General features: G+C 35.0%; 1 protein-coding gene across 2 annotated transcripts in view; it reads right to left on the bottom strand.

Annotated features, from left to right (window-relative positions):
- Positions 1-251: 251 nt before the first annotated feature.
- Positions 252-20,187, bottom strand: part of LOC112051880 (transmembrane protein 184B) — a 35,780-nt gene continuing 15,844 nt past the window's right edge. The window contains exons 3-8 of one of the 2 annotated variants that reach the window (XM_024090717.2): positions 19,475-19,640; positions 18,612-18,838; positions 18,274-18,475; positions 15,118-15,353; positions 10,732-10,816; positions 252-3,756 (exon numbers count right to left, since the gene is read on the bottom strand). In XM_024090717.2, coding sequence (XP_023946485.1) covers positions 3,605-3,756; positions 10,732-10,816; positions 15,118-15,353; positions 18,274-18,475; positions 18,612-18,838; positions 19,475-19,640 — 1,068 coding nt within the window. In that variant the 3' untranslated portion in view covers positions 252-3,604. Of the gene's footprint in view, positions 3,757-10,731; positions 10,817-15,078; positions 15,354-18,273; positions 18,476-18,611; positions 18,839-19,474; positions 19,641-20,187 lie in introns of those variants that run through there. The other variant, XM_052885779.1, reaches the window with a different exon arrangement.

Below are 20,187 nucleotides of genomic sequence, written 5' to 3'. Positions count from 1 at the left end.
GGCACACTCAGTTCTCAGATTATTGTTTGAAACGCCATATTTTTTTAATTAATTAAACTTTTTGATTTTGATATCCGTTTTTTTTAACTTTTTTTCAGAAGACAAATAAAACTGAAACGAAATATCATATTTTTATTAAAATACATTGTCTACGGAGTTTTATATTGTCACGGAAACGTAATTTGAACTCAAATAAACAGATAAATATTCAAAACCCTCTTGATACTATACGTTTGTATACGATGTCCCGCTTTCGACGAAAGAATCCCGCTTTTTTCACTCAATAAATTCCTAAATCCCGTCTTCTGGCGACGCTGACATAGATACTAGCGCGTTTGTTTATGAAACTAAAAACCGTCGTAAAACAACCTCGTTGGATTGGTCCAGTGGTAAGCCTATAACTTATAAGGTTTCGGATCACGACGTCCTAGGTTCGGATCCTGGTCGGACTATGAGTTACTGAGTTTTTCTTTCTTCTAAGAATTTTTTAGTTCAAATTATCAGCCTAGAGTTGCGAAGTTGGTGGTCTTACACCCCCGTGCCGCGCTGAACACGTTACACCGTCGGTCCCGGTCATTATAATAATATCTGATAGTAGTTGTTAATAAATTAAACATTGTCGCCTGTAATCAGTAAATTTCACAGTTTTTTTAAAGAAGTACCCACAAAATATAATTAAAATGCGTCACTATAATTAGTAACTACTATCAAAAAAATAAAAAAATAACAAAAATCTATTGACAAATCCCACAGAACATACCGAAGGTAATATTGCACTAAAAACGCTTTTCTACAGACAACATAAATTTTCTATCATAAAAAAACAATACAAACATAAAAAAGCAACAAAAATTCAATATCATCAATAAAATTAGGTTATTTACATATATTTCACGATAAAACACACTTATTTAAGAATATACATAGGTACATTAGACACTTATTTTTTTTTATTTATTAAATTACAAAATAATTAGTGTAAAGAAAGGTAGATAGAAAACATTAATTATATTATAATAGACATTAATTTAGTAATTTATTAATTAATATCCTTTTGGTAAAACAGGATTTAAAATTAGGTACACTTAGGTTAACATTAAGAAGATACTCGTAGTAGTAAGACAGATAATACCACTTATTAAAATAAAATAAAAAAGTACTTAAGCATTAGTTAAAACTGTAACAAACACATCGTAGAATTAAACGTGAAGGCCATGATATATAAATAATTAAATGCTGTTCCGAGAAGAAAGAACCACAGGCATCGAATAAAAAAGTGGTAGACACGCCATCTACAAAAGGTTGTGCCTTTTGTAAACTGAGGTAAACTAACACACTAATCTATACTAATATTATAAATCTGAAGAGTCTGTTTGTTTGGTTGAACGCGCTAATCTCAGAAACTGCTGGTCCGATTTAAAAAATTATTTCAGTGTTAGATCACATTTATGGAAGAAGGCTATAGGCTTTAATATATTATCCCCTTATTCCTATACGGGAACGAGAATCACACGGGTGAAACCACGCGGCGTCAGCTAGTCGTATCTTAATATATAAATACGAAAGGTCGTCATTCATCACGAAATCTCGAAAACCGCTCGATGTATAAAGCAATTTGTCAGGGAGGTAGTCTATAGTCCGCTAAGAACGGATTTTGCGATAGGGCCGAATTAAAGAGGTCTATAATATTCTTAGCTTCCTTATTTAAACGTGTCGTTTTGTTTCAAAGAGCTGTGTCACAGACTTAAAAAGATGTTAACAGGACCACTGTTCTGATTTTTTTTTTGCCATCGTTGTATGCTGCCAACCAGTATTAGGGCAGTGGGTCTAAGCTCCATATCCCCTTTCCTAACGTGGAATGCCTGACCCTGTAGTTGACCGTTAATATCGGTTGTTAATGACCTTTTATTGAACAGGAATAACAACCCTCACGTTTTTTTCTGATATAATTTAACGAATATGTAATAAAAAATAACATATATGAAGTACAATTTCATGGTCTTGTGATATACTCGTTACAATAAGCAACCCAATACAACTACAAATAAAATATAAAATAAATCAGCATGTTCCACATAAGGAGTTATTATAATATATTTATGCAATATTTTTAAACTATTTAAGAATATGGAAGTGCATAAAAATTTCATATTGGACGGCGAAGCAATGCAGTTTTGTCATTAAAGCAAGCCTCAAATATCGGAGACAAAATTTTATACATTAGCTATCTAGAAAATGTTAAGTGCAGAAATGGTCCTATATACTTATAATATCATTTTTTTTTATCTGAGCACTAATATGTACAAAACTCTATGCTTCACTAACGATGTGGAAAATGCAATAATTTATTTTTGTATAGGATACCTAAGTGAAGAGAAGTGATCGACCAATTATTATCGAAACAACAAAAAAAATTTTAAAGTGTAAACTGAGACTTATCAGCTCTATTAGTTACACTCTAGATCTAAATTAATATACTTTGGGTGTAAATATTATAAATCATAGTTTTTAATAAAAAAAATAGAATGTAAAAACTAGTAGGTATACAAAATTTGCTTCACATAATGGCATAGATAACCTTTAGATAGACCAATAAGGCGGACAGTATATTCTCAAAACCAAAAACACAATATATTTTTTACAATCTAATACAAGGATAATGAACAATCTATGACCTTTGAAAAGGAGTCAACTGGCCTATTAATGTAGGTGTTAATCTGTTATTGTCTATGACGATGATCACGATTTGATAACCAAATTAATTAACTTTAAATTATCACCAACTCTGTGGTGAAATAAATTGAGTTACGAAGCACTGGCTCTTTAAGAAAAATATAACTTACGCATTAAAAATTGATATAGTACAAGAATACAGACAATTAACACTGATTAAGAAAAAACGACAATAATATTTTTTTTTGTCATATTATCACATAAGTAAATATATTATTTTGTTAACGTACAGCCGCTACTTTACATTAAAATACATTCAATATACTTTAGTAATTGTAAATACACTATCAAACTATATTTTAATAACTATTTTCCATGACCAGTTGAATAGTTTCGGTAAGTAATTTATACATACATAGTTAGGTATATAATTTTCTGTACACTGTTGAGTGGTGATAAAATTAGATACTAAATTATTTTCCTTAACGGCTAAATATACATCATATTCACGTCCTTAACGCGCCAAAGTCGTCGTCAAAGTCAATTTATTATCATTATCATTGGTTAGAACATCAATAAGAACCAAAATCCTTAATAATATTAAAAAAACTATAAAGGCTGTGTGGTTTCCGACCGATGCCATTTGCATTTCGAAAGATCGTTTCACCAAGGAATAAGTAAAAATAATTATCTAACTAAAATTATATTAGAGTAAAGGTTTAAGACTTTAAAAATATGTAACCACGTAAAAAATAAATAAATATAACATGGACCCTTCTAAAAGTTTTAAATTTTTATAAAATAAAATGAATAAACTTCTATAGTACCGTCTCAACAACAAAGGGTCCTACGAGTACATTACATTCGAAACGATATAAAATGGCGCCTGTTCACGGCTTGTACTTCGAATCGGGTTCCATTTTCAAACCGTTCATTGAAATTCGTCGTCAGAACTGAGTAGTGTTGTCTTTTCGTGGTAGTTTGTAGCATGGCTGATGGTTGCAACGCGTTGTGGCGGTGGTCTCGGCGCTAGGGCTGCGCCTTCTTCGGATCCACGGTTGCCGATTCCCGCACCGCGCATCACTAGATTCATTATTTCAATAAATTAGCAGAAATATTGAGTCGACGTTGGGCTGGTTCATTGTGATTTTACGACGAATCAGATAATCGAAATCTTGACTCGACAATGTTTGTTGAACAGCTGTCGAGTCAACTCTGCAGTCTGCAGGTCTTAAATGCGCACCAAAAGATAGAAAGATATATTTTTGACTACATCTACCTCTCTTTTTTATCCCATCGCAACGAAAGAGAGCATAATTACAGAGAGTGTGATATAATGAAGAAAAAACAATTGCATATGAAAAATAATTATGTAGACAAAAATTTCCAACATACTTTCAGAGTATTCTGTTGGACCTGCGTGACATTGATTCGTTGCTTTTATGGGTTGAATAGCAAAATTCTGTTGTTAAATTTTGGTAATTACTTTAATAAAAAAAATGTATAAATCATTATACCAAATAGATTAGACTTATTTTAAATTGAATTGATTTTGAATTAATTGTTAATAATCAAAATCAAGTCACAATAGAATATATTTTCACTTTTAGTGATGTGCATTGTGTGTGTATGTAGTTCAAATTGCAAAATGATAACACCCTTTTAACACTAAATTGCAAAATGATAACACCCTTTTAACACTAAATTGCAAAATGATAACACCAAGACAGTGATTTTGTAGATGCGATAGTTTTCGATATGTGGTTGTTTAATGTTGATATTATTTTTTTGAAGGAAAAATTATTTACGGTTTCCCACCCAAAAATACATGCAACTTACGTTATAATTGTTTGTGATACAACGTCCATTCAATGTTAGTATATAAAAAATGATGACAGAAAGAAAATGAAAAAAAAAAACAAAAAAAAACTAACTTTTGTATTATATGAATCTACTTGGAAATATGAGTTTAAACAACGAAAACCTCATCAAAATCGAATCACCAGTTATGAGAAAATCACAGTCACACATACATACTTACGGATCGAATACAGGACCTAATTTTTTTTTTAGCTTGTTAAAAATGAATTTTAAACCATGAGTCAATACTTTAGTAGGTTCCTACTTTTTAGTATGTTATACAAATATTTCATAATTATCGATGAACGAAAACCAAAAACGATAGTCTTTATTTCCAAATTAAAAAGTTAAATTCTAAACATTGCCAATGTCATGAGAAATTGTAACATCTTGACAAACACACATAGCGACATGCTAGCAACCAATTTATAAAAAAGCTTTTCAAAAATAATGATACATTACTCACCTTGACTCGCGCAGTCCTCTATAAACGAAATAATTATGTCAAGTTTTCAATAAAATCTACAACTTTAAGGTAGGATCGTTTATTAGTGAGATGCATAGTACAAAGATATTAACCAGATTAAGGGACTACGAAAATTATTATTCTTTAACTTAAATCTAATTTTTATAGTAATAAGATATAATATCGTTAATCTTATAAAGCAATCTCATTTATCCACAAAATAGAAAAAGAAAAACTTAATTATTACTTTTTTTTAATAAAAATAACTTTAAACTTTATTTAAATAAGTAAAAAACAGAACATGTACAAAGTTGCATAGATACAAAGCTAATATATTCACATTTTTGCCTGGGCACGCTTTTTGTTAAAAGATACTTCTTTGGTCAGGCAAACTTTAATATTACGACTTACCTGTGTCTATGGATCTTATCTAAAAATTAAAAAAAAATCAAAAGAACTAAACCTGTAATCAACTTTCGTTTCGAATAAAGCAAGCCTAGCTCTCTCTCTAAAGGATTTTATCCACTAACTAAAGACAAGTAAGTAACAAAGTAATGATACAAACAAGAAAAAAATAATCACAGAAAAAATAATCATTTACACACTCTACTAAAAAAAAAACTATAACATCTAAGATTTATAAAGTACAAGTCAAAATAAGGTACGACTGTATTAAATGGCAATGATTAGTCCGAACTAAATTGACTATTTTGTATATGAAGGAGCATATTGTTTTTTTTTTTTTATTTTATTAATTTTTCTGTAGCGTCAATACACATAGAGCATTGTTTAGAACTATTCGGCGATGTGGGACTTAGTCTGGTGAAAAAATAATCTCCAAGGTTCGCATACAAGGGATTTTTTTTTGTTGACTCATAAAATTTAATATAAACAGTATAAATTTCGCGTAGTACATGGAATAAGGAGCGGAAATATATCGATATCAATTAATAAAAGTTAAGGATTATTTATAAAACTTAATTTAAATATCACGGATTTTTTCAAACTTTCCAAACGTCAAATACGCTGTTGTCCATTTTGTGACGTCACTAACACTTGACGTACACAACGTCAAGTGTTAGTGACGTCAAACGCTCCATTTGTATGCGATTTGTTATAGTGACGTCATGAAACAGTTGAAATACAGACTGTCATGGCCGACAAGCGTTTTGGATTGTATTGTCAAAAACATATTTAAAAAGTATATTTTCATGTAATCACGTCTCAAAAAAATATTTTCTGTCTAGTAGAACGATAATGAATTATTTAAGACTATATAAAAAATGTGTCAACTAGCCTATTGCTGAGCAATCAATATGTGAAGCAATCTTGAAAAATTTTAATAAAACTCAGCAATTCTTTCGTCGATATCATTTCAAATTGCTCCATATGTTGTTCCATATTGGACATATCAACACTGATTGTCAATCATATCATTGGTTGGGAAATTTTATTTGATTTTGTTGTAGCTACGAGTATGTTGCACTTTCCCGAAGGGTTCTACTATTAAACTGAATTGGTAGTGTACAAATGTATGATATCGCGTAATTATCCTTCACGTTAATCCACGTCACGAAATACGATGTAGCGTTATGTAACAACTTTGCTGTTTAAAAGTATTGAAAATATTGCCAAGAATGAAGCGATTTTAAATACCCGTGTATACGCACCTTAAAAAATGGAAAAAGTCAGGCAAACATTATAATCAAATTTTCCATCTCGCTTTCTTTCCAGTAGTACATTTATTTAAATACATTTTATAGTTATCAATCACTAGCAGCTTAGCTTACTGTTACGTTAATAATCAATTTGTAAGTTACATTACATACAAATAAGCGAATTCTTAGGTTAGTTCGCATTAAAAACATTAATCCACGATTTATTTTTCACTTAAATGATTTCTCTCTCTTTGTTCAGACGGTCCCTCGCGATTGAAGATCGTGATCACCACAATAGTTAATAATAATCTTCCGACATCAAAATATTCAGTTATTTATTTACGAAACTAAAGTTAAACACTTTCCTTTTCAATTTAAATGAATTGTTTTTCATTTGTTGCAGTTGGTGTTCACACAAATGAGTAATTTGATATTTAATTCAAATAAAATTTTAAATAATTGTATGTTCAGAAACTATGTTAGCAACGCTCTGTGGGTATTGGCTCTTTTAATAAAAAAAAAAATAATATAAACCGGTTTTACACATTTTTATCTACTGAGGAAATTCAAACCTATTTTTCATTAATCAATCACGGATCTATATTTAGCTTGATGACGCACGTAGTCCTTTCAAATATGGTCGATATATTTGTAAATTACATATTTAATTTTTTTTTTTTCATAAATTTTCCGCGCTTCTCTTCTAGACTCCGTCCTACCCTACTAATATTATAGGCGAAAGTTTGTATGGATGTATGTATGTTAGGAGGTTTGTTACTCTTTAACGCCGCTACTACTGATGCAATTTGGCTGAAATTTGAAATGGAAATAGATCTTACTTTGAATTAACACTTTTTATCTACTTTTTATCACAAAAAACAAATCCATGGATTCTCGAAAATTTCGAAAACCTGAAGATTTTGATGGTGTGAATGTTTGTTACTATTTCACGCCTCGGCTTCTGAACCGAATCACTTGAAATTTGAAGTAGAGATAGATTATATTCTGAATTAACACATAGGCTAAAAATCCATGGATCCCGAGGGATTTGTGAAAAAGTAAATTCCACGCGGACGAAGGCGCGGGCGTCCGCTAGTTTTATATAATTTCTGAATCTATTCAATATAATATTAAAAATTTGGGTAACGATGCGTGGCGATTTAAATTATTTACCACCCCACTATTACCAGTACTATTAGAGAGCCGTCCAAGTATTATTTTGAATTAGAATTTTCAAATAATTTTGATATTTTCTATAATACTAATATTATAAAGAGGTAAAATTTGTGAAATTGTAGAAGAAATCTCTGGATCTACTAACTGAATTTGAAAATTCTTTAACGAATAGAAATCCACGTTATTTGCGAGTGTCATAGCCTATATATTATTCTCACATAAACGGGAACTATGCTGGTGAAACCGCGAGGCGTCGGCTTGTCTTTTATAAAGTCATAGTAAAGCTGACATATTTTAAACTCTTTAAAAAATACTTATCAAGTTTACGTAATAAATACCAAGAAGGTGCAATCGCATTTATTGCTTTCTATGTATCTCATTTAATACATGATTAAAAAAATATACATCCATGTAGATTTTTTAAATTAAAAAGTAATGGATTTTAGTTTTTACAGTATCGAATGAATAAACGGTGTCTACTTAATATAAATCCGTGAGTTTAGTATTCGCTATGAATATGTTCACAAAAACTAGTAATTTAATGAATAATTAATAACTTCATGCATGCTATGTGTGAAACCGACCTATGCCATGCACGTCGGACTAGCCATACCTTGACATATTATTATGATTATTTAAAAAAAATACTCTAAAAAATAAACCTAATTCAACTTCGTAACCGAGCACCGAAATCCAGATAAAAAAGGTATTTTTAAATTTTGTCACATAATTTAATCTGGGTTATAAAATATTTATAACACAGGTCAAATTTTATGTCACAAGCTACGTTTTAAATCGTCAATTAAGTCAAGCAACTTTAAAATTGCTTCAACAATAACTTAAATTTATTCTTCGTCAATCAACAACGTCAACAAACATATAAGTATATTACAATTCTGTGGTCCTTAGAAAAATAATCTATATGTTTCCAAAATCGAAATTTTCGCATTGTCTTTATGTATTCCCTAGTCATGTGCTTATCGGTTAAATTGATGGTTTTTCCATGCTCGGCAAGACAGTGTATAAAGTCACTTCCAATCACTATTTTTTTTTCATTTTTTTTTTTATTTTTTGTGAAAGGTAGTGACGAGATACAATAATGATGTAATGGGTTACAGATAACCTATTTACGAACAGACTTACAAACGAATATATCGATGAATATTTGAGAAAAAAATAACGTTACAAGGTCGAATTATTTTCGTGCGTCTGCTAGGAAATAGGTAATCATTTCATTTAGTTAAATTATTTATATATAATATGGACAGATAGACAGCAATGCACTTCATGCAGAGCACAGCTATGGCAGAGCTTTATAGTTTCTCATAAGGCAGTTGAGAAGTGACATCTGAAAGAAAAATGAAACCAAAAAATAACAACACCTCTTTCGCGCTACGGAAAGTATTTCAGTAGTTAAAACTAAAATAATGTGTTAAAAATAATTCACAGATGTACCTATTTGTCCTATACACATTTACAGCGGAATTCATAGACATTGTAGGGGCACCCCCAGGGGTTCATTCAGCCGCTGAGTGTAGAATTTAACCTAGGGGTGCCCCTACAACATCTATGAATACCACTGTTAGCAGTTTCACTGTTGCGGAGCCGAAGAGGGAATTTTCGGATTTACTCCAGCGCGGCATATGGTACTTTGCACGCTGTTGAGTACCTCCACCAAGTACAAGCTCTAACATTTGTGGGTACATTTAGAGCAAAAAAAATAATACTCAAGTGGCTTACTTAACCAGTGACTAGCTTGATTTTTCACAATACTTGTATAAAAGCCTACTTGAAATCAATACCTTTGAATTTGAATTAAAATCTATTTGCATATAATATGCTAAAGTTATCTCAAATCGATTACTCCATAGTAATAGTAGTAGGCGACGAACCCATGAAACCAATAATTGTCTTCATGGGTTATTGCTGGCATGAGTTCTCTTTTCTTCAATTTAATTATCAAATTGAAGAACTCATGCCAGCTCTCATAGATGAAAGAATTGTTTATATAATTTTTCACACTTTCAATGGTGTGGAAAGCGTTTACAAATTATTAAGTCGATTCTTATTACTTTGGCTTACCGAAATCAATTGCAGATGATAAACATATTTTCATTATTGTCGCATTATTTCATTGAAAAAAATGATCTATGATCGCGGTTCGAGAATGCCGAGACAAGTGAATTTTTTGCAACCTCCCAATTTGGTTACGTACTTGGAGTTGGGGAGGTATTCAACAACATGCATCCTCACGTTCATCTGCCGCGATCGAAAGAATCCACAAATTCCCTCGTGGGCTTGGCTACTATAATAGCATTTAATTTTCACATAGCATCTCAAAACATTAACACACCCCGCTGTTTTTTTTATTCTCTATTTAGCCCTTGACTACAATCTCACCTGATGGTAAGTGACGATGCCTAAGATGGAAGGCTAACTTGTCAGTAGTAGGATGAAAACTACTCCTTATCGTACATGAACGCTAAATCGCTCGGCGGTACGTCTGCCGGTAGGGTGGTAACTAGCCACAGCCGAAGCCTCCCACTATCTAAAAGCTTATATAATGCCTATAGAGCGAAAAAAGTGACGTCACACTAAAAAGTGACTTAAATACGTTCATTCATAGACACAAGCTCAGTGTGTTAATGAGTTAAGATGCCAGATTAAGAAAATTAAAAAAAAAAATAATAATAAACATTGAAAATTTCAAATGTACTGTAAACGTAGTTCTTAAGTTCTTAACTTGTAACATATTATTAAATACAAAGATTATTTAAAGGCTAATATATTCGTAACGATAGGATATCCAATACACGAACAACATTCCAATTGTAGGCAGGCATACGAAAATAATAACGAAGGCAGCCGTCATGCAAAAATACAAACGCGTGCACTAACCTGAGCTGTATTGCGTATACTGTTGGTACTGCGGGTGGAAGTTATGGAAGGCGTCCGTCATTATGTCCTTCGGGTTCATTGTCTCCTGGAATAACATGCAAAAACAAATACATTACTATCTAAACCACACATACAGGGTGCTCGGGAGTATTTTCCATAACTCCAGGGTTATATTCTTCATCATCATCCATCATTATCAGCCGATGGACATACGGTGTCGAGGGTGATCCAGATTTCTATTGTATTGTTAGAGCACGTATAGATTTTTTTTGGAAAAGAATTAAGAGCCTTAACAATGCTATACTCAGACTCGTCTGTGAAGATATGCACAATCCAATTTTCTCCTATTGGCTATTATGTCCACCAAGACATGAATAGAAAATGATTTCGATCCTTGTGACCTGTTTTGACATCTGGAATTGGATTTATTAACCATTCCATTTAGACGTAAGTTCTTAGAACAACGTTTTTAAGTAAGTATATATTAATAAGTTTTGAAAAATGTGCATATTTCTGTATTTGGGTTTTTTGCCTGTCAATAAAAAATATTATTATTATAGGCCTCTTGGCCTCCAAGCATAACCGTCTCGAGCCGCCAGCATCCAGCGGTTCCCTGCAACCCGCTTGATGTCTTCGGTCCACCTACCAACGGTCGTAAAGGGGGGTCGACCAACGCTGTGCTTTCCGGTGCGGGGTCGCCATTCCAGCACCTTGGGACCGCAACGTCCATCGGCTCTTCGAACTATGTGGCCTGCCCATTGCCACTTCAGCTTCGCGACTCGCTGAGCTATGTCAGTAACTTTGGTTTGTCTGCGGATCTCCTCACTTCTGATTCGATCACGCAGAGAAACTCCAAGCCTTCTAATAAGGCCCATTACGTGTTACATGTGTTCTAAAATGAATATTTTCGGAGTAAATAATATTTCTTTTGGAAATAGATCTTAAATTGTGTCCTTTATATTGCATCCTTATATTATGACTTAGCCAAACGTATCTATACTAATATTATAAAGCTGATTGAACGCGCTAATCTCAGGAACTACTGGTCTGATTTGAAAAATTCTTTCAGTGTCAGATAGCCCGTTTAGCGAGGAAGGCTATATAATATTATCCCCGTATTCCTAAGGGAACGGGAACCACGCGGGTGCAACCGCGCGGCATCAGCTAGTTCATTGATAATTATCATTAGAAGTAGCTTACTAGTCAAGTGCGGAGTGACAGTTTCAATATCTCTCGATATCAACTGACTTATCACTACCAGTACGTATTTTAAAATGCAATGATATATTAAGGCGTGTTACATGGATACTCAGAATTATTTGAATTACTTTGTATGATTTTTCATACATTTTTTTGGCTTTTTATTTAATTAAAAAAAATTAGTTATGCAGTTTTGGAAAATACTCGAGCAACCTGTATGTGGTTGATGCATAATTATCCTGTTTAAAAAAAATAAATTGTATTTAACAAAATCATATTTGGAAAATTGACGACTTTTTCCCATATTCAAAAACATGTTTAAACGATTATTCGACTACTTCAATAACTGATTGCTTGTCGATTCGATCGAGGGTCGATTCCATGAGCTTCGCATATCCATTGAAGACGCGATTCTTAGATTAATTGTAGTAAATGTTATTGAAAAAAGGAATGCCCACGGGCCCATACAGCGTCGGCCCAGGGAATCCAGGTATACCCTTGTTTATATAGTATATAGAGATGATAATATGATGTATAAATAAAGAACAGGTTAATTAATTTCCTTAATAAAAGCATGTCTCTTGAATAAAAATAAATTTTTTTATCACTAGGGCAAAATGTTTGCCAGTGTACCAAAGTGGCGAAGTAACATTTGAAGCTGTATTATTTTTTTAGTATTATATTTTTCTATTACCAACAAGCTTATCAAACAAGGAAACGAACAAATAAACTAATCATAAGTCTTCAAAAAATATTGTAAAACTCAGGCTGTATGATCCTAACTTGTCTCCGTTGTAGACAAATTAAAGATGAATTAAAAATGTTGTAAAACATTGTAGTAGCAAACCTTTTTTTGATAAAGTAATAATTTTATTATTAAAGTAGAAATATCAAGATATTTTTAGACAAGTAAAGCCGGGCGGTTGGGGTAGGGTTGGGCCGGAGATGGACATTCCCCTTTTTATAACATAACAATTCTCCACTCAAACAGTGGAAGCAGAAAATAAATGCTTTGCAATATGTGGCAAAAGGCCATTTTGCTACGTACTTCCACATACACTTACACATTCTTTATTTGAGTAATTTTTAGACAATGCTGGTTATTCATTGTTGCCTCTATAGTAGAGGAGCCGAAGAGGGGATTTTTGCAGTTACTCGAGCGCGGCAGATAAACATGAGGGACTATACCTTACACTTTGTCGAGTACCTCCACAGAGTATGAGCCCTTAATATTGGTAGGTACGGTTTAGGGCAACCAAAAAAAAAACTAACTTCATAAATACTCAACCAGCACGTCAGATTAAGATAAGGTAGGTGAGTTGATAGCTAAAAACTGCACATTTCGAAAATCTGACGATTTGAGGGTAACGTAATGGAATGGGAGGGTTTCAAAGTTACAAAATTAAACCCTTATATTTTAGTGCTCGAGGTACGAGTGCGATTAATTTTTTACTTATTTTTAAGGAAATAATCTCCTGATTAATCACTAAAATTTTCTTACAATTTCAGTAAGCCAAAGTAATAAAAATTGTTTTTAAAGTCTGTAGTTTTTTTTTCCACCGCTAAAAGCGGAAAAAGCAAATAACCATTTATTCTTCCTATTAAATATCTAGCAAATGTAATCGGTCTCAATGACGCTCGAGTAACTGCAAATTTAGCATCCCGGGCTCCCCTACTACTAGCCAGCACAGTTCACTGACTGTTATGGGAAGGGACAGGTGACCGAACTTTATATGTACAATGTAAAACTGACAATATATTATTGTATAGTAAGGCAAGTATCTCTATACTATGTTACTTTTATCTGATATCTGCTAAACCGTGACATTTTCAAACATCAGACACCGAGTCGTTGCTTTATTAATTACTGGCAGCAGGACCTGTTCCGGTGGGAATACGTGTATGAAATATAGCCGCGTTACTCGCTGTTAACGTAGCTCTCCATTAAAGTGAGATTTTTTTTAATACGCCCGTTGTCTTTATTTATTTATTTATTTTTACAACAGGTTATGACAATTAAAATTGAGTTTTACAAAAACATAGATTAGTGAAGTTGTTGTGTCATAGACCCATTTATAGGTTACCTCAACATGCGTAATTTAGTACTCTAATAGATACATAAAAAGAATTAAAAGAATAATAAAGAAGTTAATTAGACTAATTAGGGAGAAGACTGTTTTAGATTTGCGTTTGAAAATATAGATATGGATCTATCACACAATTACATTATGAACAGAATAAAACCAAAATAAACATAAAAAAACACAGTATAATCTAAAGATAAAAATAACATTTAAGAGGTATCCCTTTTGTACTGAGTTAAAAAATATTTTTCTAGTTTATTTTTGAAAATAGGCAAAGTGTTACCAGCTATATCAATATTTACTTCCTTAGAAATAGTGTTAGTTACTTAGTTGTTGTAAGAGCCGTGATAGCCCAGTGGACATGACCTCTGCCTCTGATTCCGGAAGGTGTGGGTTCGAATCCGGTCCGGGGCATGCACCTCCAACTTTTCAGTTGTGTGCATGTTAAGAAATTAAATATCACGTGTCTCAAACGGTGAAGGGAAAACATCGTGAGGAAACCTGCATACCAGAGAATTATCTTAATTCTCTGCGTGTGTGAAGTCTGCCAATCCGCATTGGGCGAGCGTGGTGGACTAATGGCCTTGCCCCTATCATTCTGAGAGGAGACTCGAGCTCAGCACTGAGCCGAATATGGGTTGGTGACGTCGTACTTAGTTGTTGTTAGGGGAACGCGTACCGCAGCGCCACCGCCGCCGCCAGCATCTCGATGCAGATGAGGAGGTTCTGGTAGCACTAGCGGGAGCCAGGTGGAGTTACCTTGAGGCTGCTGGAGATGGACTGCATGGTGACGGAGCGGTGCGGGTCGCGGTGCGCGTGCGCGTACACGGACGCGGGGAACGCGTACCGCAGCGCCACCGCCGCCGCCAGCATCTCGCATCTCGATGCAGATGTGGAAGTTCTGGTAGCACTAGCGGGAGCCAGGTGGAGTTACCTTGAGGCTGCTGGAGATGGACTGCATGGTGACGGAGCGGTGCGGGTCGCGGTGCGCGTGCGCGTACACGGACGCGGGGAACGCGTACCGCAGCGCCACCGCCGCCGCCAGCATCTCGATGCAGATGTGGAAGTTCTGGTAGCACTAGCGGGAGCCAGGTGGAGTTACCTTGAGGCTGCTGGAGATGGACTGCATGGTGACGGAGCGGTGCGGGTCGCGGTGCGCGTGCGCGTACACGGACGCGGGGAACGCGTACCGCAGCGCCACCGCCGCCGCCAGCATCTCGATGCAGATGAGGAAGTTCTGGTAGCCCGCGGACACTGTACCGGCGGTGGTGGGGGTACCGTCCGCGTCAATGATCGGCGATATCACTTCCGCCTTCTCCAGGATGGCCAGCCCTACGCCTGCGAACACGGGGGGTTTTTTTTTTATTCTTTACAAGTTAGCCCTTGACAACAATCTCACCTGATAGTAAGTGATGATGCAATCTAAGATAAAAGCGGGCTAACTTGTTAGGAGGAGGATGAAAATCCACACTCCTTTCGGTTTCTACACGGCATCGTACCGGAACGCTAAATCGCTTGGCGGTAGGGTGGTGGCACTCCAATCCACGTCCACTGCAAAAGAACTAATCATATGTAGGTGTCCCCAATCCCATGTATGTATATACAATGATGACTAAACACAACCTGACGAGTCCATTACGCCATTCGACCATACGACGTACCTATCCGGTGAAGAGAAATAGACAAATTTCAACGAATAGCAGCGCAATTGTATCGCACTATTTCTTTGAATTGGGACTAAGTGATGGGACTGGGACTACTCCGCCACCATTGGTTGACATTTTGTCTAACAATGGAGATGGTCCAAAATTGTATGGAGCCTAGGATCAGTCAGCCCTAGCGGAAATAAAAGAAAATATTTATTTTAACTATTTTTGATTATACAAATCTACGAATTTACTTTAATTCTTTCGAAATAATATTCATTATCTCCCAAGAAATGCAACAAGGGTAATAATGGCGGATTGATGACGTTTTAAATGCAGTAGTCGATTTGACGTTTGCTGTCAATTGTCATGTCATAGTTGCTATAAGGGCGCCATCTTGATAAAACTCATACTTTGGTTTTAATTTTATTTATTTCTTTTATTTAGTTACATTTATTCACTTTATTAAATTTTAATAAAATCCTTGCATTTTAATGATACGGGGTACAAGAGTGGACCTGAAATTGACCATCTCCTTTTTAGTTGCCACATCCCTGTGCCTCGAACCGGGACCGATGCGGGAACTTGCTCTCACGTTATGCCATCAGTCCCGGTCAGTATCATTAACATTTGATAGTGGTCGAAGATGTATTTAACATTATCAGTTATCACCCTAAGCTCATCCGCATTGGATCAGTGTGGTTCATCAAAGTCAAAGTTCATTTATTACAACTAGTACAACTATGCATTAATGGTGATAATTAAAGTCTAAAACATAAAATTAAAGTTAAGAGGGTTTCAAATGGTCTAATATATTACGAGTACCTCTTCTATAAATTAAAAGTAAAAAACTTGAAAAGGTTAATTTATTTTGAATATTTAGTTATCGTTGAATACGTTTCTCAGTCTGTTCATTTCATTGAGCACATTTTGTTGCAGGGTTGTCTGTCAGTCAATTCAGAACAATTTGACATTTTATGATTTTCGAAATATTCTTAGCAAGCCCTTTCATTTGATACCTATATTGTAGTAGTAATTAAAAAGCTAGTCCGCCATCTTAGATATGCCGCCATATTGGATTTAAACTGACGTCACTTTATTTTTTTAATTACTCGTGACAAGCTCTTTCATTTTATACTCATAATGTAGAATTGCATTAAAAAAACTTAGTCCGCTGTCTTAGATATGCCGCCATGTTGGATTTAGAATGACGTCACAAAGTTAGCCAAGTTAACCAAAATAGGCTAGTTGACACTTTTTAACCGACTTCAAAAAGGAGGAGGTTCTCAATTCGGTCGGTATTTTTTTTTTTTTTTACACCGATTACTCTAAGACGCCTGGACCGATTTCAAAAATTCTTTTTTTGTTTGAAACGGTATAGTCCCCATTTGGTCCCATTGCCATCATGTCAAGATCTGATGATGGGATCCTGGAGAAATTGAGGGGAACTTTCGAAAATTATATGGGTGACTAGTGTGTTCGTATACTTTAGCATTTAGTACTTTTAAGCACTACAATTTCATGAAGGTTTAAAATCGATCAGATGATGGAGCCATAAAATAGACGAGGGAACTCCTCGGCGATTTACAGCAGTTACCTTGTGTTTGGGCTTGATTAATTTGTATTAATGAGAACTTTCCACATAGATAGGTTGTGACTGTCATTTAGGGGTTTGGTGATGAAGACCAAGGACAATTAAGGGAACTCCTTAACAGTTTACAGCAACTACCTTGTGTTTGGCCTTGATTAATTCGTATTGCTGAGAACTTTCTACCTAGATGAGTTGTGTCTGTTATTAGGGGTCTGATGATGAAGACCAAGGTCAATTAAGAGAACCCCTTAACGGTTTACGGTAGCTACCTTGTGCTTGGGCTTGATTAATTTGTATTGCTGAGAATTTTGTACCTAGATGGGTTGTGACTGTCATTAGGGGCCTGATGTATTCATTTGAGATGAAATTTTACACTAAAAATGGAAAAATAATAAAAATTTTAATAAAAAAAATACAACCGACTTCAAAACCTAAAAACGTTTCCACTAAACTAAAAAGTGAAAAATAACATCATAATATGTTCTACCTGCTGATCAGTATGAAGGCGGTGCTTAGCCGGTGTTGTATTAATTTAAGCCATTTCTGACAGGACCACATGAAACAACACTGTCTGCAAAATCTAAATCTATTAGATATTCTCACATGGCTTGAATTAATACATCACCGGCTTAGCACCGTCTTCATACTGATCAGCAGGTAGAACATATTATGATGTTATTTTTCACTTTTTAGTTTAGTGGAAACGTTTTTAGGTTTTGAAGTCGGTTGTATTTTTTTTATTAAAATTTTTATTATTTAAATGTTCTAGTAGTTCATTAACGCTCTACTAGAATGAAAAACCATTTTTTCACATTTTTTGAGACGTGATTACATGGAAATTAAGTTTTTAAATATGTTTTTGACAATACGAGGCAAAACGACTGTCGGCCATGACCTGATATTTTAACAGTTTCATAAAGTCACGAGTACGATACGAGTACATACATACATACATTGCAAGGGGGGCCTAACCATGTAGTGGGCCGTTAAAACAGACTGATAATGATGAAACACAACTCACCCTGCCAGAAGGACAAGAAGATGACCGACTTAACGGTGAAGAACTTGAGCACGGGGTCAAAGGGCTTGAGCATCTCGCGCGTGGCGCCAAGGAACAGGAACAGGCCGTAGAGCGCCAAGCTGACGGAGAAGTTGTACACTATGGTGATGTACAGGTAGCCGCCGTTGGGGCTCCAGTCACCGTCGTGGTAGTGCCCCGCCGCCTGGAACATTATATTGAACTTTGAAAAAAAAAAAGTATATTTGCTAAGGAAAGCTGATGGTGTAGGTGGCGCCCGAGAGACAGCAAGTGCCGTTGACGCAGGACGGTTATTGACATTTGTATGATGGCGAACCAACCTGCAGGAATATAATGATGAACGCGCACACGGGCTTGATGAGACAGAACTGCAGCGTGGCCTGCTTGCAGAACCTCAGGAAGCCGATGGTGTAGGTGGCGCCCGAGAGACAGCAAGTGCCGTTGACGCAGGACGCGCGCACCGGCCGCCCGCGCAGTTCAGACATTATGTTGCCCTCGCCGCCCAAGTACTCGTAACACAGGGACAGGAAACTGTAGATCACGAACGCTGAAAAATTACATTATATTGCTTATTTCTATTTGTATAGTACTAGCAGACGTCCCACGGTTTCGCCCGCGTTAGTCCCCGTTCCCGTGAAATGTGCTATTTTGCTATTAAAGTTTGAGAATATTTAAATAAAAAATACGTTAGTTTATAATCTCACTCGTGATATTATAATCTACCGTCATACTGTGAACTGAAAATACTGATTACAATTTAACGTGTTATCGGTTTATAATCCTATCGGAAGTGAAACCGGTAAATTGCAATCTTAAAACTTTAACTGTCCGAACTTGCCCCTGATTGGTCGGCCTTACAGCAAACCTTTCTGTGTCTTTAGTAGTAACTAGTTAGTCTATAGTAACAGCCTTCTAAGCGTTATTCACGTTGGATCATTTCACAGGTAAATTTTGTTCAAGGGCTTGTAGTCTATAAAGACTGACCTAAGTGAAGAAGATAGTAGACTAGCAGAGCGCCACGGTTTCACCCGCGTATTTCCCGTGGGAATACGGCGATAATGTCACTCCTAATAATGGAGCTTTTAATGGTATATTTTTTTCTCAATTCAGTTTAGCACTGTTCCAGTTTATTCTTTACATACAAAAATACAAATAATATATTATCTATTTATAATTTGATTACCTTCATAACAATCCCTCACGGTAAAGAAATAAACGTAATAAGAATCGCTATTGAAGAAAAGCAGCGAGATCCAACTGTAGCATCCGTATATGGGCACAATGAATAGAATGCGCACTATCCATCGCTGCTCCGATGGGTTGGTGTACCAGCGTAGGTGTTGGTAAATCTGCAATGAATATAAAACATTGTTAAACGCAGCAATGAACTAAATTAACAAGGGATTTTGAATTCAAACAGTTTCTATATTCGCTAATATACTAATTCATATCGGTTTGATTATTTCCAATTTCCAATGTATATATAACGGAGAAAGAGTTTCCGAGGTGTTTTTAAAAAGAGTGACGTCAGCATTGGTGACGTCACAATTGTCTGCATCTTGACCATTGCTCATACTAGTATTAGATTCTTGCAAAGAAAACTTCACTAGTGCTTGGTAAACTTCGTTTAATTATCTAGCATCGTAACGACGTCACAGAGAATTCCATGCTATACGACAGCTCGACCAAAGATTACAGTGTATTATTGGAAATAGATAGGCAACTCTAACTTTTTCGAAACGCCTGTGATAGCGCCATCTAGTAACTAGCTACGGTATTTTTAGTATAGTATCCATTCAGTTATAAAAATAATCATACATATTTTTTGTAAAGGAGAGAGATTTTTGATTTTGTAATAGTTGAATAAACCAATTGAGAAAAACAAAAAAAAACACA

Source organism: Bicyclus anynana, chromosome 15 (assembly GCF_947172395.1).
Source record: "Bicyclus anynana chromosome 15, ilBicAnyn1.1, whole genome shotgun sequence".
Lineage (NCBI taxonomy): Eukaryota > Metazoa > Arthropoda > Insecta > Lepidoptera > Nymphalidae > Bicyclus > Bicyclus anynana.
The sequence above is the reverse complement of the archived record's forward strand: the minus strand, read 5'-3'. Positions and strand labels throughout refer to the sequence as shown.